At 31.3% G+C, this 26063-nt stretch overlaps 1 protein-coding gene across 1 annotated transcript in view; it reads left to right on the top strand.

Moving 5' to 3' along the window:
* Positions 1 to 26063, top strand: part of LOC127557165 (cilia- and flagella-associated protein 47-like) — a 244823-nt gene that overhangs the window by 47593 nt on the left and 171167 nt on the right. Inside the window, exons 3-7 of the mRNA XM_051990593.1 lie at positions 5029 to 5204; positions 6437 to 6544; positions 17115 to 17226; positions 19900 to 20004; positions 25523 to 25679. Coding sequence (XP_051846553.1) covers positions 5029 to 5204; positions 6437 to 6544; positions 17115 to 17226; positions 19900 to 20004; positions 25523 to 25679 — 658 coding nt within the window. The remainder of the gene's footprint in view (positions 1 to 5028; positions 5205 to 6436; positions 6545 to 17114; positions 17227 to 19899; positions 20005 to 25522; positions 25680 to 26063) is intronic.

A 26063-nucleotide genomic window follows, 5' to 3' on the forward strand; every position in this document is an offset into this window, starting at 1 on the left:
CTTTTCTTCTGATACACCACATATGTCATATGCCCAATAAAAGCGAACTGGGTTTTTACATGAAAAGAAATTCAAAATTTTTCAGCATCCCCAAGTAAGACTACAGGAATGGATGAGGAAGATCAGTGGTGAAACTTAGCAGATGGAATTTGCTTTCACTGTCACAATTCTACCAGATTTATTCTCATTTATTTATAACAAATGCACAATATTTGGTGAAGGGTCTAATGAGAATACAGGGATAGAAATCAGTCAAACAGTAAACATTTATTAATTACTTAGTATATGTCAGAAAAATTGCTAAATTTTTGTATTAAACATTGTTGCTACAAAAAGAACAAAAGACAGTCTCAGCCCTCACAGAGCTTACAGCTTAATGTGAGGGACAACAAACAAAAACATATATACAAAGAAGAATACATTTATGCAGGATAAGTCCTAAATAATTAGCTGAAGAAATCATTAGAATTAGGAGAGTTGAGTAAAGCTTATTGTAGAAAAAGGCAGAGGATCTGTTGAAACCTAAGATATACTTAATTATTTAATATTGTATTAGAAATGTTAGTTTTGGCAATAAGAGGAGAAAAAGAGCTTAAAAGAATTAGAGTAGGTAATGAGGAAACCAAATGATCACTCTTTGCAGATGATATGTTGATATACTTAGAGAATCCTAGAAAATCAACTAAAAATTACTAGAAACAATTCACAACTTTAGCAAAGCTGCATGATACAAAATAAATCCACATAAATCATCAGCATTATTATATATTACTAGCAAAGTCCAACAGCAAGAGATACAAAGAGAAATTCCATTTAAAATAACTGTTGGTAATACGAAATATTTGGGAGTCTACCTGCCAAGGCCAAGCCAGGAACTATATGAACACCACTATAAAACACTTTCCACACAAAGTCACTTCAAATCAATTGGAAAAATATCAAGTGCTCATGGATAGGCCAAGCAAATGTAATAAAAATTACAATGCTACCTAAATTAGTCTATTTATTCAGTGTATACCAATCAAACTCCCAAGAAATTATTTTATAGATCTAGAAAAAAATAATAATGAAGTTCATCTGGAAGAACAAAAGGTCAAGAATTTCAAGGGAATTAATGAAAAAAAATGCCAATGAAGTGGCCTAGGTATGCCAGACCTAAGAGTATATTACAAAGCAGCAATTATTAAAACCATCTGGTACTGGCTAAGAAATAGAGTAGTCGATCAGTAGAGTAGGTTAGGTTCACAGGACAATATGGTCAATAACTATAGCAGCAATCTAGTTCTTTGACAAAACCTTCAAATCCCAGCTTTTGAGATAAAAACTTACTATTTGAGAAAACCTGCTGGGAAAATTGGAAACTAGTACAGTAGAAACTAGGCATTGATTCACACCTAACACCCTATACTAAGAGAGAAATGGCTTCATGATTTAGGTATAAAGAGTGATATTATAAGCAAATTAGAAAAACAAAGAATAGTTTACTTCTCAGATCTGTGAAGAAAGGAATTTGTGACCAAAGAAGAACTGGAATTCATTACTGAATTTGATTTGATTGAATTGAACTGAATTGAATTGAATTTGATTATATTAAGTTAAAAAGTTTTGTGTAAACAAAACTAAAGGCCTCATTTCTAAAATATATAGAGAATTGACTCAAATCTAAAATAATTCAAGCCATTCTCCAATAGATAAATGGTCAAAGGACATGAACAATTTTCAGATGAAGAAATTGAAACAATTTCTAGTCATATGAAAAAGTGCTCTAAATCACTATCAGAGAAATGCAAAGTAAGAAAACTGAGATATCACTACACACCTCTCAGATTGGCTAAAATGACAGGAAAAGACAATGCTGAATGTTAGAGGGAATGTGGGAAAACTGGGACAATGATACATTGTTGATGGAATTATGAATGTATCCAACCATTCTAGAGAAAAATTTGGAACTGTGCCCAAAGGGCTATCAAAATGTGCATATCCTAAAGAGTATCTAACAGTGTTACTACTGGACTTAAATTCCAAAGAGATCTTAAAGGAGGAAAAGGGACCCACATTTGCAAAAATGTTTGTGGCAGCCCTTGTTGTAGTGGCAAGAAACTGGAAACTGAGTGGATGTTCATCAGCTGGAGAATGGCTGAATAAGTTATGGTATATACATATTATGGAATATTATTGTTCTGTAATAAATGACCAACAGAATGATTTCAGACAGGCCTGGAGAGACTTACATGAACTTACGCTAAGTGAAATGAGCAGAACTAAGGGATCATTATACACGGCAAAAAGATTATATGATGATCAATTCTGATAGATTGGGTTCTTTTCAATAATGAGATGATCTAGGCCTTGGTGGTCTAGTGATAAAGAAGCCATCCATACTCAGAGAGAGGACTGTGGGAACTGAGCATGGATCACAATGTAGCATTTTCACTCTTTTTGTTATTGTTTGCCTGCATTTTATTTACTTTTTCATTTTTTCTTTTTTGACCTGATTTTTCTTGTGCAGCAAGATAATTTTACAAATATATATGCATATATTGGATTTAACATTTATTTTTATAGGTTTAACATATATTGAATTACTAGCCATATAGAGGAGGAGATGGAGGGGATTGGAACACAAAGTTTTGCAAGGGTTAATGTTGAAAAGCAATCCATGTATATGTTTTGGAAATAAAAAGCTTTAATATAATAATAATAATAAAAATAAGCTGTAAGTTATAATGACTAAACTAATTTTTTTCATACCGAATTTACATTGCTATCTGATCTATTTATGGTTGGTACAGTTATAAAGCATGCTGGATACCCTCAGATATAAAGAAATTCAAATTAGAGGGGATAGTGGGCCACCCATGGACAATCTGTAGTTATGAGCAGAAAAATCAAATCCTGTTTGGGCCTTATGTAATACACACACACACACACACACACACACACACACACACACACGTATATATATATGTATATATTACTATATTATTATATTATTATATGTATATATAGATCAAAAGGTTGATTGTGCCACAGAATGTGACCTTGTTAAATCTTTTAAAAACATAAACAAATTATAGTTATGTATATTTCCTGTGTATGAGTTGTGTCTCTGCCACTTGCTCTAAATCATATAATTAAGTCATATCGTTATCTAATTGTTAGTCCTGGATGGCATACTTTTTTCCTTCATATGATATATTATTATATATGTAATCTACGGTATTTGTCCAATTTACTCTAATTATTAAGCAATTTATCAAAAAAAAATACTTCTTAAGATGGACATACAGAATCTACTATGTGATTTACTGTGTTGTACAAAGCTTATAATGACAATATAGAATGTCTTTGCAGTGAATATCTCACCTCTTCTCTTAATCATCTCTATGTAGGTTGATTTTAGAACTGTGGAAAAGATCCTGAAAAGTAAAAATAGTCCCTTTACTTGTCAGTCCTTTGGATCTAAAATTCCCACCATGTTCTTCTCTTTTGGAATTCTTTATCATGTACTCTCATTCAAATTTTAATACGTTTCCTTGCTCAGGTAATCTTTCACTAGCCATTAAAATATTTGTTTCCCAAGAATTATTTATTAGTTCCTTGGGAACTGCCACTTGATAAGCTAATGTGCAGAGCGGAGCAAAGATGTTGATGAGAGGACTAGAAGTCATGTCATGAAAGACCTTTGAAAGAATTATAGACAATGAGCAAAGGAAAGAGAAAATTTAGCTGTTTTCAAGTATTAAAAAGGTTACAAAAAAACAGACATTTTAGACTTCATTCTGTTCACAGAAACATGATTTGTGGCAGCTAGAATGCTGGACCTGCCATGTTTTATTCAAATTCCACCTTTACTACTTAACCATAAGCAGATCTGTATGAACTTGTTTTCTTACATGTAACAAGGATCTGATTATACATACAATAAATAGCCTATATGATTGCCATGAAGTTTAAATGAAATGATTGATGTATAGTGCTTTTCAAAATCTATAACATTCTAAGCATGCACAAACACATATAAATATTTCTCTCTTCATATATGTGTATATACATGTATATAGGTATATATGTTTATGTACACATGTGTGCATATATATTTTGCTTGCTATTATTCTTTCTGGAGTTAAGAATCAGGAGGAAGGAGTGAAAGCTGGGTGTAAGCTGATGACTTTAGTGTTCCCCAAAGAAAATTTCTTGGCAAATAGAAATTTTCGAAAGCAAGACCTTGGATGTCATTTTGCTGAACTTCTTCAGGTTTAATCAAATTTACTTGTCAGAGTATTATAGAAAGGATTTCTTTTAAATGGGACTTGATTAGTTGGATCCCTTCCAAGCCATAGATCCAAAGTGTGTTCCACCCCTAAAAATTATGATTCTATAATCCACATCTGAAATAAAGGCTTTGAAGGGTGGGAGAAGTCTAAAGTTGGATGCTGAGACACAGAGAACATAGTCCTGGTCAAGATCCCATGGTGGGTAACCCTGGCATGAGAATGTAGGCAGAAAGTTTGGAAGGGAAATTGGGAGAATTTGATAAAATAAGCTGGGCAGACCCAAAACCATATTATGCTGATTTTACAATTTTCTCTACTCTTTTGGCAATTTGAGGTTTCATGGTTTGGGGCCCTGCTATAAATACAGGAAATGGGTAAAAGCAACAAGACTATTTTATATATAAAGTTACATAACAGCACAGGGAAAAAAAATTTTTTTTACTTAAATGTTTATATTTTTGCAGGCCTCTATTATTAAAAAATAAATAATTGTCTTGCCATAGTTAATGCTATAATAATAAATATGTTGTATAATGTATATATTTGAGAAAAAAATGAGCTCCAGAATATAAGAAGTGCAATCAATGGTTAAATCAAGTTTTTTTTTTTTTTAAAAGAACTCTTCTAAAAAGAAAAAAAAAACACAACTGTGTTGTAGGAGTATTTTTATGATTTTATGATTTTATGATTTTCAAAAAGTAATTATCCTTTGTTGATGTTGAAAGATGTTTATTTTTTTAAAAAATTTTAGGACACAATTGGAATTGAAATATCTCTTACTAATCCTAAAGAAAAAAAGCTCCATTTAGATGTGATTTTAACAGATGTTTCCCTCAGTGGACGATCCACGCTTGTTCTGGAACCAAATGAAAACATAACCTATATTGTCAAATATTCCCCGATGATTGTAGGATGTACAGATCAAAGGTATGTTTTGAAAAAGCTAAGGAATTTCATAAATTTGCTGGCTTCTTTGATCTTAGCTATCACTTTGCATGATTTAACCTTTAAGAACATTCTCTTTTATCTTGTAGAATTTTTTAATTGACAGAATTTCTTAATGTGTCATTTTAATGTTGCCATGTGCTTCCTTCAATGCAAAACATTTTATGTCTTAACAAATTACATTAGGTAATTTGTAGTTTTCATATGCATATCCCCATGTCATTAAGTATGTGATCAGAACCTACTTAAGTGAAAAAATGAACTAAGTAAAAAATTATTTCACCCATAGTAGGTGAAAACAAGTTTCACTTCCATTTATGGAAAACAATTTGACTTTGTTTATTAACTAGAAATTCTGGACAGAGAATCTGTATAGTAGATTATCAGTGTATACAGACAGGCATCTCATCTGTGGTATACAGTACATAGCACAATAACCATTTAATAAAAAGCTTTTTAAACTGGCATTTAGTCTTAAAATTGCCTGGGGCTATGAGGGTTTATGTGACCTGCCAGAGACACACAAAGGGAATGAGGTACAAGTAGGATTTGAATTAAGTATTCATCATTCCAGTCAATGAAAGTACCAACCTTAATTTTAAAAGCAATTTCAAAATTCTTTATATTAATTTTCTAAGACCAAAATCCTCTGCAGTATCATTGTATGCTAGGGCATATTGATACTTTTGCCAAAATTATTATTTTTATTTAATAATAATATTTTCAATGCAAAATATGGTATTTATAATCAGAAGCATGAAATTAAGGCTATGATTTGCAATGGATTTGCAATTATATTAAACATAATTTATTTATACATGTTATATTTTCTAGTTTCTAGCTTTTTTTTTCCAATTTGGAAATATAGCAAAAAAATATAAGCTACTTTACCCGTGATATTCCATTTGGATTACTATGTATTTATAAAATGGCTAACACTAGTTCTAAAATAGATGGTTACTGATGGTTTTATATATATATATATATGTATATGTATATATATATGTAAAGTAAATTAATTGATAATTCTATTTCAAAATTTTAATTTAAACTACTGAAAAGGTTCATTCTTAAGTGTCATTAACATTGAGATTCAATGTATTTGAAATTGTATTTCAGGCTAAATGTTGCTAATTATTTGATTTGTTTTTCTTGCCTAATAGTTATGAACACTGTAGTCTTGCTGATAAAATTTTAAATATTTTTCTTTCCAGTGTTGTTTTCCAGCCCCAAATAGGTATAGAGTTCTGGTATTTGCTGAAATTAACTGCTCAAAGGCCAAGACCAACTACAATGCCAGAAACACGCTGTGATCTTGGAAAGTAAGTTGGGTGACAGTAGGCTAATTATTTTCTGCTATTAATAAATATATTACTATAATGTGTTTATGTATTTTACATGAGGGATAATTATTGTTTCAATTTGCTTTTAGTGGAGTGTATAATTTTTTAGGAACTACTAAAGAAAAACTGGTTAATTTATTATTTGCTATATGGAGTCACTGGGGACAAACAATAAACTTTTGGTCAGTTCATCCCTCTCAGCATTTTGTAATATTTATGGAATAGTTCATGCTGCTGTTTTACAAAATTTTTCTTATTTATATACTAATCATTCAACTAATGAAGGAAGTGAGAATTACTTACTCCGCTGGGGACTTTGATACAGCCTTTAATTTCCACATGCATTTGTTGGTTAACTCATCTAGAATATTTTCTTTTCTCAACTCCCTTGATTTTTATTTTTGTTGGCAGTCTTGTTCTCCTAAGCTTTCGATTATTCTTACCATTTGAACAGAGACACTGTGTTATGGGAACAAGATCCCTGGATTTGAATTCATGAAGACCTGGACTAAAAGTTCACATCATTTATGGGCTGTCATTTAATCTCTCTGAGTCTTAATTTCCTAAACTGTAAAGTTAGGGAGATGAATTCTTAAATTTTTTTAGCTTTTAATCTACAATCCTATGAATTCAAGGTTATCTCTGTGCCGTAATGAGACATCAGAGTCATAGTTTAATTTGGTTATGATAATTAGTATAAAGATTGAATTCTGGTAAGAAAGGTAATGGGGAAGTGGCAGCAACACTGAAAAAAAAGATTTATGATAAACAATAAAATTAAAGATAAAACAATCTATGTATTGGTATCAATTTAATAACAATTTGGTATCAATTTAATAACCTTAAATCTTACATTTAAATATTTATAGAAGAATATTGAATGAAGGCAAATATTAACCAACATATAATTTTAGCATCAATGTCCAACTTAAAAATGTTCTTACATTATTCCCTCTCTTTTGGAAAAGAAAAAATCACTTTAGTGAAATGCATGACATTTTGTTTTCTATGATAAAACATAATGCAACTTTGATGTAATATTCCATAAAAACATAAAATAGTTATTATGTTTAAGGGTCAGGTCAGTTCTTCCAATGTTATACACTCATTTGTCTTTAGCTGAGAACCTAAGGTGAAAGACAATTTAGATAACTGATACGTTATACTTATATTCATTTTGCATTTTGCTTGTGATATCATTTTAATTAATTAAGAAATCTTTCTAACATGCTGGCACTTAGATTATACAGGAAGACTTGAGTTCAGATGTAGTAACTTCAGAAACTTACTAGCTATGTGACCTTGGGCAAGTGTCTTAACCTTAATGGATTGCTTCATTTTCCTCATCTGTAAAGTGGGCATAATAATAACATTGACCTGCCAGAATTTTTGTAAGGATCAAATGAGATAATAAATAAATATATAAAATAAATAAGATAATAAGTATAAAGTACTCAGCACAGTGACTGGTACATAGGAGAAACTATATGTGTTTATTATTATAATATTACTTAGATGAATATATTTTTTAAATTTTAAAAATTTTTAGGTGTTTTTTTTTTTGTTTGTTTAGACTAAACCTTAGTATTTCTATTGCCAATTTTTTGATGAATTGGCTTATCAAATGTCAAAATGTATTGAAAAACTTTAAATTCTTTTGAAAAATATGATATAATTATTTGAAAATTCAGTGATATGTTATTTTGTACAGTTCATCCATGCCATATTGAGGGCCAGTAGAAGATCTAAGTGTTATAAGATAGAATACCTCACTTCTCATTCTGTAATTTCCAAAGGAGATATAAATTTTTTTCTGATGTTTGATAATTTTAATAATAAAATTTCACAGGTGACTCTGTTTACAATTCATAGCCAGCAGGTCTCTCTAACACAAGGGCTTCTGATTCTTAAAGTAACTGTTATTGTTGGGTAGCGGCCTTTATATCTGAAGGTACTTGCTCTGTGGCTGGTTGCTACCACTCTGGCATTTACTGCTATTTCTATCTAGTTGGCTTTAATATACTATTAGTTGTGTCAGGAGGACTTCTGATGTATCTGGTGTATGTATCTTCTGGTCTCATACATTTGCCTGAACACTTTTTTCTCAGAATACTGCTGGAAAAAAATTCACACAAAAGAAAACAGAAACATCTTGTATTGACAGAGACATAGCAGCCATACAGGAGATAGGTTAGAAGCTCGTAGCAGTTCTTTGGATACTTTGTTACATTGTTGTTTCTTCCATGTTACCAGTGAAAGCATTGTGAGCTCAGTAGCTCCCCTTGGCAGCCAGTTAGAAAGCTTTTCTATATCACACAGATATAAAAAAACCTCTCAGTTACAGATGGATAGAAAATAGGCTTCTAATGAACCACAGATTGAAATGGTATCAGGCAGGAAATATTTGTGCATGTACTGTATAATCCTTTTGGAAGTGAATTCAAATATGAGCATCTTTTAAGGACTGAGCTCTGAGAGACAATTCTCCCTTTGTATTTCATTTGAGTAATTGTCAGTAGCTTATGGGTCTAATCAAGATTTCTGCAGCTCCAGGTAATTTATTCTTATACTAAAATATTTATTAAGGTTTCAACAATCTGTGAAACCTTGTTGAAAACTTTACAATTAAAGGTGTTAGGAACACTTTTTTTTTTTTTAAGGAGATATGATTCAAAGATCTATTCTTATTTGAATGAATAATGAATGATAAAGCGTTTTATTCCATGCCAGGGACTATGCTAAGTATTTCTATTGATTTTTAAGTACTTGAACACATTTTACTTTTTTGCCCCCTTTCTGAACTTCAGAAGGCAGCCTCAGTTATTGATTAAATAACTACTAAATATAAGGCATCATGCTAAGCAATAAGGGAGAAACAAAGATAAAATCAAACGCAAAAAGTCACAGAGCTTACGGATTAGTAGAGGAATTTGGCAAAGACTTGAGATGAAAAGATAAAGTGGTCCTAGATAATTGTAGACCTAGCACTTGAGCACTAGTTCTGCTAATTAGTTGGTGGTGAGTAATTAGTGATTCACTGTCTCTTATATCCCCTTTAAGCCTTTGTTTCCTCATGTTAAATGGATATAATAATACTTTTACTATTTATCTTACAATGGTATTGTGACAGATGTGGTTTATAAACCTTAAAGTTCCGTGTTATTTTTAGTGATTTTTCTTACAAAATAACACATGGGAATAACACCACTGCTGATACTGACCTAGCTTTTATAAAATGGACTCTGCAGGCACTTTCCAGTCAGGCAATCCTTGTGGAGTTGGAGATGCCAACTGATGAACAACTGCTACTGATGGACATATAAGCCCTACAAATCTTAGGGCTTAAAACCCAGGTCTTTCTGTCCTCAGAGTCTATTCCTTTCTATGGCCTATACCATGTTGTTCAGTCATTCAGTCATTCTATACTCCACTCTCTCAAATTCTGTCCAACTTCATGTTTGTTATTTCCAGGACATTATCTATCCATTTTATCCTCTGACATTCTTCTCTTTATTCACTTTCAATCTTTCCCAATACCAGAGTCTTTTCTAATGAGTCCCATCTTCCCATTATGTGGCCAAAGTATTTAAGCTTCAGCTTCAGTATTTGACTTTCAGTGAATCGACTGAAATAATATCTTTTAAGTATTGAGTGATTTCATCTCCTTGCTATCTAAGGGACTCTCAAAGATATTCTCCAGTCCTACAAATTGAAAACATTGATTCTGCAGCACTCAGCTTTCCTTATAATCCAACTCTCACAGCCAAACATTCAAAAGAGGAAGATAAACCCAAGTGAATGCAGAATTCCAGAGAATAGCAAAGAGAGATAACGTTTTCTTAAATGAACTACACTGTGCAGCTTCTCTAAGTTGAAATGCTAATGAATAAATTTCCTGGAAGCAGTAAGTGATTTTAAAGGCAGAACAGGCAAGATCTAAACCAGAGATTCATAAGAAAGATCCAAGAAGGACCTTATAGAAAGTTAGTCCAGATTTTCAAGCTGAGAGACATTAATATAAGGAGACAGTTGAGGAGTCATATTAGACAGAAGGCATTAATATTATTTGTTGCCCTTAAGGCATGGCCAGGTGGAGATAGTTTATAAAATAGTTTTATTTTCACAAAAGACAAAATACCTGCCATATGTTGGGGTCAAGAGAATTCTTCCTTATGAATTCTCTCATAGATACAGGTTTCTGAATAAAGTCTCTTTTGAGCTATACCCCAGATTCTGAGATTTGGAATTTTTCCACAACAATCCTCAATATCTATGGAATTTATGTGAGTGGTAGATAAAATAATACATGTACTTCATTAGTGTAATATAGAGGAAATTTAAACATGTTAATTTATTAATAAGAAAATAAATTTTATTTTTATGTAAAATAAGACCAACATACAAAATTTCAGAAATTAATTCTTTGGGACTGATCAATTTTAAAACCTCAGATATTTTGTTTTGTCATCTTTCACATATATGACAATATAGGTTAGGAGATTATAGTTGGGAACTTGCCCAGAATTACCTCTACCTTGTTTATCTTATTCCATACTTCTATAAACCTCATTATTTAGCTCAAGATCATATACTTTAATTAGGCAGTTGCAGAAATTCTATTAAAGATGTGTATGGGTAGGCATAGATAAAAGGCCAATGGGATTTATGAATCCTTAAAGAAAACACATATTGGAAGCAAATTTTGATCTTTATTGACATTATTGTATAGTCCTTGTTTATACTGATCAAATCTATCAATTATACAGCTTCTTTTCAGTGACATTAATGCTTTATTAGTTTTGATCATTGTATTTCTTTGGACAATATTTGCCTTTGGATTATTTAATATGTATGTCCTCTTGAGCCTAATTCATCTTTGATACTAATTTATTCCCTGTTGACTCTTAGGACAAAATAACTAATGACCATAATTCTTAACAAACATTTAGCTATTGTTAATAGACCTTGTTGAATAAGCAATAAGTTAACTTTTATATATCTTAAGACATATATACTGATATAACATAACATATAATAGTCTATGTAATATTATATATGTGCATATCATCATAATGCTTATGTGTATATTATATATACAATCTCATTCCGTTCCTACAATGAACCTTTGAGATGCAGTGTTATTACCCCCACTTTATAGATAAGAAAACTGAGGTTGAAATACATTTAGTGACTTGCCCAGAGTGACAAAGAGGCTAAATGCTTATGATAGTATTTGAATTCAGGTCTTCTAAGTCCGACACAAATGTTCACTATGCCATCTATCTTCTCAATGCCCAATAAATCAAATCTGATACTGAATGAAGAGAATTTTCAACACTTCATGTATATTTTATTATATTGTTTTTGCTCATTTTTATTGTCTATACTAGAATTGAATGGGATACATTTAATGTCACCCTTACTTAGTTAAAAATATTTTAAAGAAAATTTTTGTAATTGGTTGAATAAATTTTTAAAAATCTATTCCTGTATCTAAAGGAAAAAAAAAAAAACAAGTTTTCTTCACTAATCACCCTAGTAAGAATTTTATTCTTTATAAAAGTTATGCCTGAAGAGATTTTACAATGCTACTTTAAATAGTCTAGGAGGCATAGTAAATATTTTATTATCACTGTTTAAAATAGCAAGACCAAGATAAAATGATAGCAGTTATTTAACAAAAGATCAAAAGATAAAACATTACCCATAGTTAATCTTTAATTTTGTCCACTAAATGGACAAGATATCTTAAAAATAGCAATTATACAATATCTCTGATATAAAATCTCTTAACCTGTACTTCTCTCTTCATTTTGTTATCCATCTATGATTTATTATGAAATTGGTACTTAAGGGCAACTTATATTAGACAATGCTTTAAATTTACTTCCAATTCCTTGGCTTTTTGGCAATCATTTAAAGACCACATTTTTCTTTCCCTTTTTTTCCATTTCTGTTTTTCCTCTCCACTTTACACTTTTCTGCAAAAATGTAAGTTTTAAAAGTTATGAACTTTAATCCTAAAGGTATCTCTTTGTTACTTTAATTCACTTAACTATGAAGTTCTTTAAAATTCTTAGGAAAAATATTTTTTATTTTCACAAGTTGACATTTATGAAGCAGGTCTCATTTCAAAATTATAAAAACCTTCAGATAAAACCTCTCTCAATTAAAATTTCATATATATATATAGATATACTTTATAAACTATTTCAATATAGAAATCACCTAAACTAGAAAGTAACTCAGATCACTTCATTTTTCATTAAAGAGTCAACCAGAATATCAGATCACTCTATTGATTACATGCACTGCTCTGCAGGAAATAATATACTCCATTTTATAATATGGAGAATCTAATAAGTATGTATATATTATATAAATATCTATATGACTTGATCTCTATAAAGACCCATAACTATGGATATAGGTATAAATAGATAGAGATCAAATGTTATTTATGTATATTTCCTTGAACATCTCTTATATTGGATGTTTCTATCTATCTATCTATGTATCATATCCATCATATCTATCAACCTGTCTAATAGATATATTAGTCCATATGTCCGTATACCCACACATACATTGTGTGTATGTATATACATATGTATATGTGTATGTTAATATATAGAGATAGCCATAGATATATTTATATCTACAACTATACAGACAGATGTGTGTATGTCTTAAAATAATATTGCTAACACCACAGGGAAAACATTATAGTTGGCCAATGCATGAAATGGAGTAGGTTTAATTGCAGATTTCTTCTTAGTGATAGTATGCTAGTTTCTAATGATCACATTCTTTTATACTTCCTTAACTGTCCCATTTAATACTGCATTCTGAAATTTTAATGGCAATGGATTTCAAGCTCAAGACTATATTTTAGATTATTATTTCTCTTTTTTATGTAAATTCAAAGCAAGGTAAAAATCCATACTACTTCCAATTTTGGCTACCACTCTTCCTTTTATGATCCCTCTAAAATTCATAAAATAATTCATTAATTGCATTTGTGAGTTTCTTGACACTTACATTGCATTTTTTTCTATTTAATTCCACAAAAATTTAAATGATTACTATGTATAAGAAAATATGGAAGGTGATGAGTTATACAAGGACAAATCTTTTTCTGTTCTGGAACTGTGAGGAAGTTCCTGGCTCTATTGTGGGTGTAAGGTCTAATTTGTTAAAGCAACAAAGTCTTACCTTGGTGCTATTCCTGTGGTATGAAGCCTCCAGAATCTCTGTACCCCCCCACCTTCCCCAATGCCCACTCCAGATTTGCTGATTTCCCATGACTCTCTCTAGTCGAGACAAGATTTTCCTGTTGATCTTCCAAATCATCTTTGATGTCTTTGGACTCAGAAATCTGGAAATCATAGTACTGCTGCAGATTCAGAGCTCCCAAGGCCTGTTTCTACTTCTCTGGTCCCTATTTGGACTGGGATTGGAGTGAACTAGGGATCTCCTCTGGGACTGCATCCTAGATTCCCACTTTGTGTCACATTCCTTTCCTTCTGATCTTTTAAGTTGTTTTTGGCTGGAATATTGTTCCATTCTATCTTTATGTGTATTATGACACTACAAGATTTGTTTAAAGTCATTATCTAAAGAAATTTTGAGAAATTTGATGGTGAAATCAGAGTCCTTGCCTTTACCCCTCCATCTTGTCTCTGCCTCCCACTCTATGTTTTTTCTTTGGATATTCTTCATGTTAGGAATATGCTTTCTTTTTATCTATGTCTCCTGGCTTCTGACTTTCTTCTGCCTTCTGGTTTCTATTATGATTTAACGCATATTCTCCCTTAAGCAAGAGGGCTTGTTCAGTCTCTCCCTATTGCCTTTCTTCTGAAATGACATTATATTTATACTGTATATAATTTGTATGCATATAATTGTTTACATGTAATCTCCAGTCAAATAAAATGTGAGCCACTTTAGAACAAGATGCTTATTCTAAAGTACCTTTCTTTGCTTATTTTTGTATCCCCAGTGCATAGCACATTGTTTCACACATATTAAATTCTTAATAAAAATTTGTTAGCTAGCAGAATGAATGCTGGCATAAGAAAAGTAAAATGACATAATTAGTATATATTTCAAACTTTAGAATGAGATGGACAGGATAGTGGGAGCACGTAGAATATCAAGTAGACAAATGATAGAGTCTCTGACAAAAGTGATGGAATCATATCAGCTTGAGACTGTAGAGATATATAAAGAATATTTTGCTGATTTTTAAATTTCTTGGAGATTCCCAGAAAACAGAGAAAAATATAAAAATCTGTAAATTTTCTGTGCATAATTGATCTAAAACTTTAGAGTTAGAGTGATTCTTGGTGAAAAAGAAACTGGCCACGCCTTCCTTAGACTGTAGGTTCAAATGATTTTACTTATTGTTTCCTTCTACATTGTTCAAAGGACCCCTTCTATTCTTGAAAGATATTAAGGAAAAGGTATTCCAAGAAGGAAAACTGAGGGGAAGATCTGAGAAAAAGTAATTCTGTCTACACAAAGAGAGGAACCATCCAACAGATGGTAGCTAGTTTTTAAATTTTTTTGTTTCATTTTTAACATATACCGTCAATTCTCCTATACTTTATCACCTATTCTGAATGAAGATACAGATGTAAGAAAAGTCAAAAAGCATTCAGTTGAGATGGTAGGCTATTTTCTTCAAAAGCAAATATAAACCATAAAAATCTACCACAGTTGCTAATAGAGTTAACACTCCAAAACATGAAGTGATTAACCTGCCTCAATCTGAAATTTAAAACCTGATTATATTAAAAGAGATCTATCTATTTTGATTTCATGGATGTACATCAAATTTGAGAGAGTTTAATAAATTTAGTTTGGAAAAATCCTGTTTGATATATATTCTTTCTATAAAAATTTGCATTAATTAGTCAAATACTGAATCTTAACTTCTTTTTCATAAGAAAAACTGACTTCTTTAAAAATTAAATTATTGTCCCATGCTTATCCTTGGACAGATATCCATAGCTTTTACTTATTTATTTCCTTTTAAAACAAAGATATGCATTTATCAGATATAGCTCATGTTTAATTTCATTGTAATATAATGTTTTTGGAAAAAAGAAAGCAGCACATCAATGGCAAGATAAAGTGAAATACTAAGGCTCCGTATTGGATGACTAATAAGTTATATTCAAATATTAAACAACTGCAAACCCACAGATTCATTTAAATTGTGGATCAAATTTTGTTTTTAAAATCTGATCATTTTCTTTCATTACAATCCATAGTACTAGAGTTCTGTGTTACCCAGCTTGTTTTATAAAATTTTTTCTGTGATCCTAATACATATTCAAAAGTGAACTAATGACTTCTTATGCTAAATACACTGAGTAGATTCTCATTTGTAAGACTAATAGAGGAGAGTGATTCTTATAGTAATTGAGTTAATTCATTTTATAGATTTTCATTTAATAATTTTCTTTGAACATTTGAGTAAAATGTAGGCAGCTTTGGTGACATAATTAGGTTGTGATTTATTATCTGTTGCATAACCTATTTTCTAAAAACAGCTTATTACAATCTCATTTATTTTAATATATAATATTATGAATTCATTTAGTTTTTTTTTAATCTAGTTTTCCAGAAAGAGCCATTAAGATTATATTTACAATTTGGTCTGATTAGATGTTCAGTTTCCTCATACTGTCAATTTTTCTGTGTTGGAAGGTCACAGAATTCTAATTTAAAAATCATATTATACATATTGCACAGAGTGAATGTTTCCTAAGTTCTAATGGATGCTATAATCATCTTGACATAAAAATTTTTTTCTTATTATATTTTTTGAGAAAAGGGAGGGATTATGGAGATAAATATGAGTAGAAAAGAGTGCTCACATAAATGGACAGCATTCTTCAGTATTTTCATTTCACTTCTCGAGGTTATAAAATGATAAAGAAGAATTATGATTTGGAAACTATATGTCAAAAAGATTTAGGAGGAGCAATTAATTATAATATCTTGATTATACTTTTTATGGAAAATAAACACGTGTGGTATTATTTGTCACTTAATTATCATTCATTTCTATTCTATTAATTTTCTAGATAAAAGGTCTTAAAAATTCATGACCTATACCTATACATATATAATACAATTCATACACTACTTATATTCTCTAACTTATTATATTTGACTTCATCAATCAGTTAATTAATGAGCATTTATTAAACCTACAATATATACCATTGGGAATATAAATAAAAAGAATTAAATAATCTGTTTTCTAAATGAATTTACATTCTATCATAGAACATATCATTGAATGTATGTAAATATTAATAGATACATTGAAAAGAATACAACGTAAGTAGAAAGAACACTAGCAAATGGGGAATCAGGAAACATAGGATTTCATAAAATCAGAATAATCTATTCATTTACTTAATATTATTCTTGCTTTTCAAATTGAGAAAAAAATCATAGAACTTAATGAATATTATTTTATCTGGTGTAATAGTTTTAAATCCTATTAGTTATGCATTTGCATTTCTTGCAGGAAAGTCCCTCAGATTATCCCTTTAGTTAATTCTACAAGTGAAACTCTGGAATTGACAATTACAAACAGTAATCCTATCAATTTTTTATTGGAGTCAAACAAAAAACCAACCGTAAGTATATTTGAAAAACAATAAAAGCTATCTTTGTTATAGTTTCTAGCAAAATGCATAGGATGCAGAGAATATATTTCTTAATATATAAGGACCAAATTTATGACACCAAATTTGCTTCAGCTGGGATAAAAGACACAACCAGAAAAACAAAACAAATCTTAGTAGAAAATGGAAATGTGGTGGGTCAAATATGATCCTGGGAATCAGAAAATCTTGATTCTTATCCCTTTTTTACTGCTAACTTGCAATGTGAATCTTTCACTATCCTCATCTATAAAAAGAAGTGACTCCAGTAGTCCACAAGGTTACTCTCAATTTTAAAGTAATAAGATTTTAAATAAGACTAATTCTAGATAAAATAATCATAGAGATAGAGCTAGAAGGCACTCTTGAGGCTGGCATAAGTCCTAACTTTACAGATGAGGAAACTGGGGCCAAAGGAAGTTAAATGATTTATTTGTCCTTAGTCACAGAAATAGTGATTGAAGCATAATTTGAATATATTACTTAGATTCCAAATCCAGTGGTCTCCTTGCTGTCTTATACTGCTCCTCACAGGGATATTGTGGCAAGGCCTGAATATTTCTTTTAAAAAGTACATTAGGTGAAAATTTAGTTTTCCATTAAGTATCTACTTTGGTTGCAAGTTGCTACTCTCTGAGAGGTATACAAAAGTGAAAGACACAACAAGTTCCTATCTTTATGATGCTAAAAATTTGTTGGAAGAACAATGGGGTAAAAAGTCTGAGGAGGGTGGATGTCATTTCTAGATGGGAGAAGTGACAAAGGTCAGGGAAAATTTCATGAAGCAGGAAGCAGGAAGCACCTGAATTATAGCAAGAGAAAAATTCTAACAAGCAAAGATGTGAGAAAGTAAATTCAATGCAGAGGGCTTAGAGGCAGCATATGCATAAATCAGACTCATAATTTTTAGAAGTATCACTTTAATAACTTCTTTTATATTTGTTGTGAAAGCTGAGGAAAACTCTAACACATTATGCTAGTACTTGTGTCTGAGAATTGCTTCTGATGTGAAGAATCTGGCAAAATTTTGAGGACCTTTGAGATTTATTTTCCTTGAAATATTGATATCAAGTTATTTCCTCATAGATGACACAGTTCATCTTACAAATACTCAGGTTCAGCAATATCAAAATATAGAATAAGTTTATTTACATCTTGTAACTTCTTATAACAAAGAAAGTGCATCTGAAAAAAAGTTGCTTTTCCTGAAGTGGACAATCTCAATAACTTCCACCCCACCCCTGCCAGTCACCAGTATATTTTATCTTGAACTGATTGGGATTCCAACAAAAAGAGTGGAGGTTAAAGTTTATTCTCCAATATCATTGCCCCTTTCTATAGCCTCTTTATTTGAATGACACTTCTCTTTCCCTAGTAACAATCATGAGCATTCTTCACTGCCCTTCATTTATCTATCTTTTAAGGCAACTCCTGTCACTACTTTGTATCTTTGATTCCTGTAGCTGAGCTGTCAGCACCTTGCCCTGATTCCTCATAGTTCCACCTCCCCATGTTTTGTTTTCTGGAACTGCTGTATATTCTTTTATAGCTTCCACGCTTGGACTTTCTTCTACAGAAATAACAGACATCATGTTTTCCTAGGAACATTCTCCCTTTTTCTGTATTTTCACAGTTGACTGTAGCTCCTTATTCCACCACTGAAGTGCCTGTTCACTTTTATCCCTCTGTCCTTGTAAATAAACAACAAGCTTCACTGTACTTAATCCAAGTGGAGAGACTACTCTGGAGCTCAAACATCATAACCATTTCTCTCTAACCCTAAAGTCTTACAAGATGCTTTAATACTATGAGAACACACTTTTCTCCTATGTCTTGAGTGATTCTTCCTTTTCTACCTGGTTTAGGAGGTCTGGTCCAATTACCTTTCACCTCTCTCCCCACTCCTCACTCCCTAGCACCCTGAATGGTATGCTTTCTTATGATGATAGCCCCTCTTACTGAGTTTTAAAATTAGTAAGGATGCCTTTTCCCAGCTCCATTATGTCGATTTTCTGGATTTCTCCAACTTAACTAGACCAGGCTATTCAAACCACACTGAAACTGATTGTTATACAATCTTCAAAAGGAAGAGGGATAGAGATATAACCTGTTGCTTTGAGATTGTAATCTAAAGAAAAAGGAGCTTATTTAGTCCTTAGTCTATCATGAGAAGATATCTTTTATTATTAGAATTAATTAATTTTGAATTCACTGTGATTATAACATACAATGATGTTGTGGCAAGTAACACGAAATGAACAAGATTAAAAGTAATATTCTTTTTTATCAAGGTTTAAGTCAGCTTATGATACTTAACTTAGCTTCTTTTTTATACAATCCATAATACCCTGTTGTTATTTTCTGGGAAATAAACATGCTATGACTATCACATTATTTATTGCAGTATACTTTATCAATCTTAGCAGACTATACATACTGAGAGTGGAAAATAGGAGTAGTTGAAAACATTAATCACATAAAACATCAACACCAGCATCAACACTATCAATATATGAAGTATGTTGACTCACACACACACACACACACACACACACACACACACACAAACACACACACAAGCACACAAAAAAGAATGCCTTAAACCAGAATATTGATTTGTTTCTTTTTCTTTTTCTGTATTTTCAGTTGATTGTAGCTCCTCACTCTACTACTGAAGTGCCTGTTCAGTTTTATCCCTCTGCCCTTGGAAGAGGTAAACAGCAAACTTCAATCATCTTCCATTGTACACAGGTATGACCCAATTACCATCATTTCAAAGTAATGGAATGTTAATATGTGATAAATGTTTCAGGTCATGGGATTATTTTTATACTGGATTTCAGAGTCTAAAACCAGAGACTCTTAATGCAAACAGATCAGATTGTTGATGGTCATTTTTTTTTTCTATCCTCAATTTTACTGTTTAACTTGTCATCTAAAATTACAATGATAAACTGGTGAACATATCATCATGACTGCTTTAATCCATCATCTGTCCACCATTTCATCAGCATACTATTCTAGTATGTCTGGAATCTGGAGACACTGAAACAATTTTTCTAACCACTGGACAATTGAAATAACATTTTACATTAGCTGAGGTTATCTTTGGTCTTAAATTATTCATGCTTTGGTTCTGGTTTTTTTTTTTTTTTTTGGTCTGGATTAACTTCCCTAAGTTTTGAAAGGGTGAAAAATAGATGGACATGTTTCACCCTTATTTTGATCTACTTAAAGTAAATCAATAAAACTACACAATACTATTTATTAAAATCAAATAGCAGAAGTAACATTATGACTTGGGTGAATGCCATAAGATCTTTGCATAGGTAAGTCATGATAGTAATGTTTTATTTTTAGAAATGCCATTTGTTTTTTCTTCCTTTTTAATTTTATCAACATTCATAATGGTCTTCCACTTTTACAATGATCCGAGCTGAATATTAAGAGAATTAAATTAGTTCTCAAAAATAGTATAGGTAAAAATTAGTACATAATTTAGTCATAAAGGCTGATACTATAAGTATATTAGAAAAGCAAGGAATAGTTTACCTGGCAGATCTATGAAAAAGGGAGATATTTATGATTAACAGGAAATAGCATAAAATGTAAAATAGATAATTTTGATTATATTAAATTAAAAAGCTCTTGCACCAACAAAACGAATTGCAACCATGATCAGAAGGAAAACAGAATGTGGGAAGCAATTATTTACAGCAAGTATTTCTGGTAAAGACCATAGAGAAAGAACTGAGTTAAATTTATAAGAATACAAGCCATTCCGCAATTGATAAATAGTTAAAGGATATACATTTTCAGATGAAGAAATCAAAGCTATCTGTAGTACTCTAAATCTCTTTTGATTGGAGAAATACAAATTAAAAGAACTCTGAATTGCCACCTTACATTTGTCAGACTGGCTAATATGACAAAAAGGAAAATGATAAAGTGGGAAAATTAAGACATTAATACATTGTTAATGGAGATGTAAAGTGTTCCAAACATTCTGTAGAGCTTTGGAACTATGCCCAAAGGGAAACTAAACTGTGCATACCCTTGGATCCAACAATACCACTACTAGGTCTGTATTCCAAAGAAATCATAGAAGAGAAAAAAGAACCCACATGTGCAAAAATATTTCTAGCAGCCCATTTCTTGATGCAAAATGTAGGAGACTGAGAGGATGCTCTTCACTTGTGGCATGGCTAAACGAGTTGTGGTATATGATTATAATGAAGTATTATTGAGAAATAAGAAATGATGAACAGACAGATTTTAGAAAACTCTGAAAATTTTTTTATGAATTGATGCAAAGTAAAATGAGCAGAACTGGGCAAATATTGTACATGATATCAGCAGAATTGTGTGATGATCAATGATGAATGGTTCAGTTCTTCTCAATAGCACAATAATGCAAGACAAGTGCAAAGGACTCATGATGGGAAATGCTATCCACATCCAGATAAAGAACTGATGGACTTTGAACATAGATCAAAGTCTACTTCTTTACTTACATCATTTTTTTCTTTTGTTCTATTTCTTCTTTCACAATTATGATTAATAATATGAAAATCTGTTTTACCTAATTTTTCATGTGTAATCTATATAAGATTGCCTACTATTTTAGGAAGAGGGAAAGTGGGAGAAGGAAGGAAAAAGATTGGAATTCAAAATCTTATAAAAATGAATGCCAAAAATTGCATTGACTTATAATTGGGAAAAATAATATAAAACAACAAATAATAATAAAGTTATAGGATCACAGATTTAGAGAGTGGAAGGGCCTGTAAGAGGTCATCTAGTCCAATCATTTTTTTTAAAACAAAGGGGTAATTTCAGTCTAGGAAATTGAAGAGATTATGCCAGTTGATTCCAGCAGAAGTGGCAGTGCTGCAAATGGAACACAGGTCTTAGACTGAGCCCTTTTTTCACTATGCTCTGCCATCTTTCCAAAGGTTTTAACTATCTTCCAATACTCTGGATTTGTGGCTTTCTTGATGTGACCTTTCTGGAAGAAAATGTATCCACACTTCAGCCCTGCCTGCTCCTCTTTTGTGCCATTTATCATATCCTCCTATGTCATCTTGAATTAGGGACATCCTTTAAGTTCTCCTACTGTGTTCTCAATAATCATTCAAAAGCAGAAATTTGTCACATGAATAGGAAAAAAATAAGCCCAAAGATAAAGTGAGTCTATTTTCTTCTAAAACAAAAATGCATTTGAGAAGACCAGTTTTTCAAGATATATTTAGAAACATCTTACTTTATCATTTTATTGAGAATTATATTGCATCTCTGATCAAATTGATCTATATTCAAGGTTTGTTCAAGAAGACAGCACACCTATTATTTAGCTTATCTTTTTAGTGAGAATTATACTTGCATTTCTGATCAAAATGATCTGTATTCAAGGATTGTTCAAGAAGACAATACACCTATTATTTACTTTAAACTTAATGCAAACAGAGGATGAGGCTATAAATTAAAAGTTAAATTCTTCATCAAATACAAAAGTAACAAAGCAAGTAAATAATTCTCTTAAACCTTTCATAGACCAAATGATCCCTGAAACTTGATTTCTGTCATCCTGAACCTCTGCTTTCAAATAATGGTGAATCTTCAGGGTTTTGTGTGCACCTCTATTTTGATCAATAACTCATCTTTTCAGTTGTTTTGTTTAGAGGCCCTCAACCTTTTCAGTGTATTACTCTAACCTTTGTGATTTTTATTTGCCCTTTTCATTCTTGAATAATTTCACTTTTCCCATTTGATTCAATTCCTTCAATTGCTATCCTCTGCAAACTGATGTGAGGTCACTAGAAGATACTAATTGTGTGAACATTTCAAAATAGTTTCTTTGTTATGAATAAATATATATAGCTAAGATGGATTTTTTTAAAGAGATGTTCAGAGTTTGTTCTTGATTTGGCTTTTTGAAATAACTTGTAACTTACCCCCAAAAAAAACCAAAAGCCAAAACACAAAACAAAAGAAAACAAAACCCCACAAACCTGCATTAATTTTTTCTCTGTATTTCACTAATTAAATGTTTCTGAATTGTAAGCCATCTCATTGCTGGGTAGCTGACTAATTTAAAATCAATAGCAATGATAGTTGCTTAAGCTTTAACTATTCCTGATTCCTCTTTGTTGAATTGAGAAAAATTAGTATGGGTTATTAGTATGGGTTATGCCTCATTTGTTTCTGGTTTGTATTTTGGGATAATTCTATACAGTGAATAGCCAACTTCAGGTTATAGTCACTTGACTATAATTTTTGAATCCAAAATTAATTTTGCTGTATCATAACTAAAGTGGCAGCTTAGTTATATGTTCATGTAGTAAACAAGGTAGAATAGAGGCATTCTTAATGCAATAGAATTTTAATGTTGTGAGATGAGATTAGAAGAAGTGCATAATAAAAGGGAAATTTTAGTAAGCTTTTCCATTAGAATATATCAACTATCATGTGTTGACTTGGGGTTTTCTGAATATTAAGTTTTTTTTCTTAAGCATGGTCATTACCTCAATTTCTCTTGATTTGCTTGACTTTCCTCATCTAAAGGTCAGTAGATCAAAAATGAAAGAATATTTAAAATCAGTGCGGCTCTTAAAACCCAGCATGAGTCAGTGATCATTGCAATCTGTGTCTAATCCCAATGGCCTCTATATCTCTGCTCAGTGTGGGAACAAATTTGTTCTCTCTTACCTCTAGCTCATTTCATTTTTTACAAGCATTCTAATTAAAACTTTAAAGATTCCAATGCAATTCCTGGGGAAGCATTAAGATGAGGCAGAGTAAAGCTTTTTATTTACTTTATATATAAAATAGTTATCTGTATATAAATACTTAGTTTCCTTCTTTAATTTTCTCCTATGTGTTCAAGTTCTTAATGCAATCAAATAAAAGAACATCTGTTTTAGTGCATACTTTGGCACATATTAATATTTTTAATGTAGCAGTACTTAAGAATTTGTAATAGCCAACGTTTTATGGAACTTTTCAATTTGATTTAATTTAGAAATGTTGAACTGTCCCATCATAGATTATTTGTTAAAACAGGAAACATACATACAAGTAAATACGGGCAAATTAAAGATATTCCTATATTATGTTTGGGTCATCTAATGAACATTTTCTATCCCTGATGACTTTAGAAATTACTATCTCAAAGACTGAAAAATCTATTGCTACTTTTCCTTGATATTCTTATCAAAACGTAGATAGTTTAAAAATTAAAAACACAAAACTGAAAATTCAGAAGGAGATATTCATGATTGTAAAAATGTCATCTGCTTGTGCTTCTTTGTTGGCTTGTATTTTGGGGGATAAATAAAGAGATAAAGATCCCCTTATTGATTAATTGATTGACTTGGTCAATCAATTATTTAGTTATGCATTTAATATATGGGGCAGCATTTGGTTTTCTATGTATTGAGTACAGCATAATACCTAGACTGATTCATGGTTCTTTTTTTTTTTTTTTTTTTTTTTTCCTGAGGCAATTAGGATTAAGTGACTTGCCCAGAGTCACACAGCTAGAAAGTGTTAAATGTTTGAGGACAGATTTGAACTCAGGTCCTCCTGATTTCAGAGATTCATGGTTCTTTAGGAAAGAGTTAGGCCAAAATATTTCACACATCAAAATGAATCAGAATAAACAAAGAGTGTTTTGAAAATCAGTGACACAATTAAAATCTGGATCTTTCTATGTCCACACTGAATCAATTTCAAACATTAATATTATGACCATTGTAATTATATAAAGAAAATTCATTGCAATGCAAAGTGAGAAGTAATTTCACACCTAACTATTGATTATTCCTCTTTTTTATAAGGTAAAAGCATTTATTGTCATCTTATTCTCTGGTAATAAAATCCTCATCACATTTGGCATCAGGTTCTAACTTTTGGAAACTACATGCAGAGTTTATGACTCGGTTTGTTACATGAGTTAATTAAAAAAGCCTTGAGCAGAAATATAAGGTTTTCCATTAGAGTTTCTCTTTTATGTTGCCATAAATAGCCTTATGTGCTTTAAAATGAGCTAGACATTTGAATATTGGCAATTAGCCCCTTTTCCTCCTCAGTGGGAAAATTTGATTTTTTTAGTGAAGTACAGTAATGTCTATTGAATAGACATATACTGTACACCAAACTGTAAAAGCATCTCAACTGCAAAAATAGGAATATTTTGTGAATATATTATGTGAAGAAGTGATTTTTTTAGTCTAAATATACCAGACTTGTCTTTTATTTTTTTTAATAGCTTGAAGAATGGATATTTCATCTGTCTGGAATAGGTCTCATTCCTCTACCCTTGGCACCAGTGACCATATGTACATGTATTGGTCGGCATTTGTCTGTAATTATACCTTTCAGGAATCCCACTACTGAACATGTTCTTGTCACTATCCTATTGAGAGGTGAGTTATTGGATTTCCCCTCCCCATTTTCTTGTCATACCAATAATAATAAAATTAAATTAGTTTATTGTTTTTGTTTAGTGGCTTAGTTGTGTCTGACTTCTTTTGAAAGTATTTGGAATTTTCTTCACAAAGACACTGGAATGGTTTTCCATTTCTTCTTCCAGCTCATTTTACAAATGAGAAAACTGAAGCAAATGGGGTTACTGGCCTAGAAGCTGAAGCTGGATTTGAGCTCAACTCCTCCTAACTCCATGGCCAACATTCTATCTACTGTGGCACCTAGCTATCTAGTTCATAAATGCTCAAGTAGCTTATGAAAAGTATTTTGGAGATAGAAAGATCTTAGAGATCATTTATTCTAACTTCCTGATTTTTGGAAAT

The sequence above is a fragment of the Antechinus flavipes genome, chromosome 3 (assembly GCF_016432865.1).
Source record: "Antechinus flavipes isolate AdamAnt ecotype Samford, QLD, Australia chromosome 3, AdamAnt_v2, whole genome shotgun sequence".
Classification (NCBI taxonomy): Eukaryota; Metazoa; Chordata; class Mammalia; order Dasyuromorphia; family Dasyuridae; genus Antechinus; species Antechinus flavipes.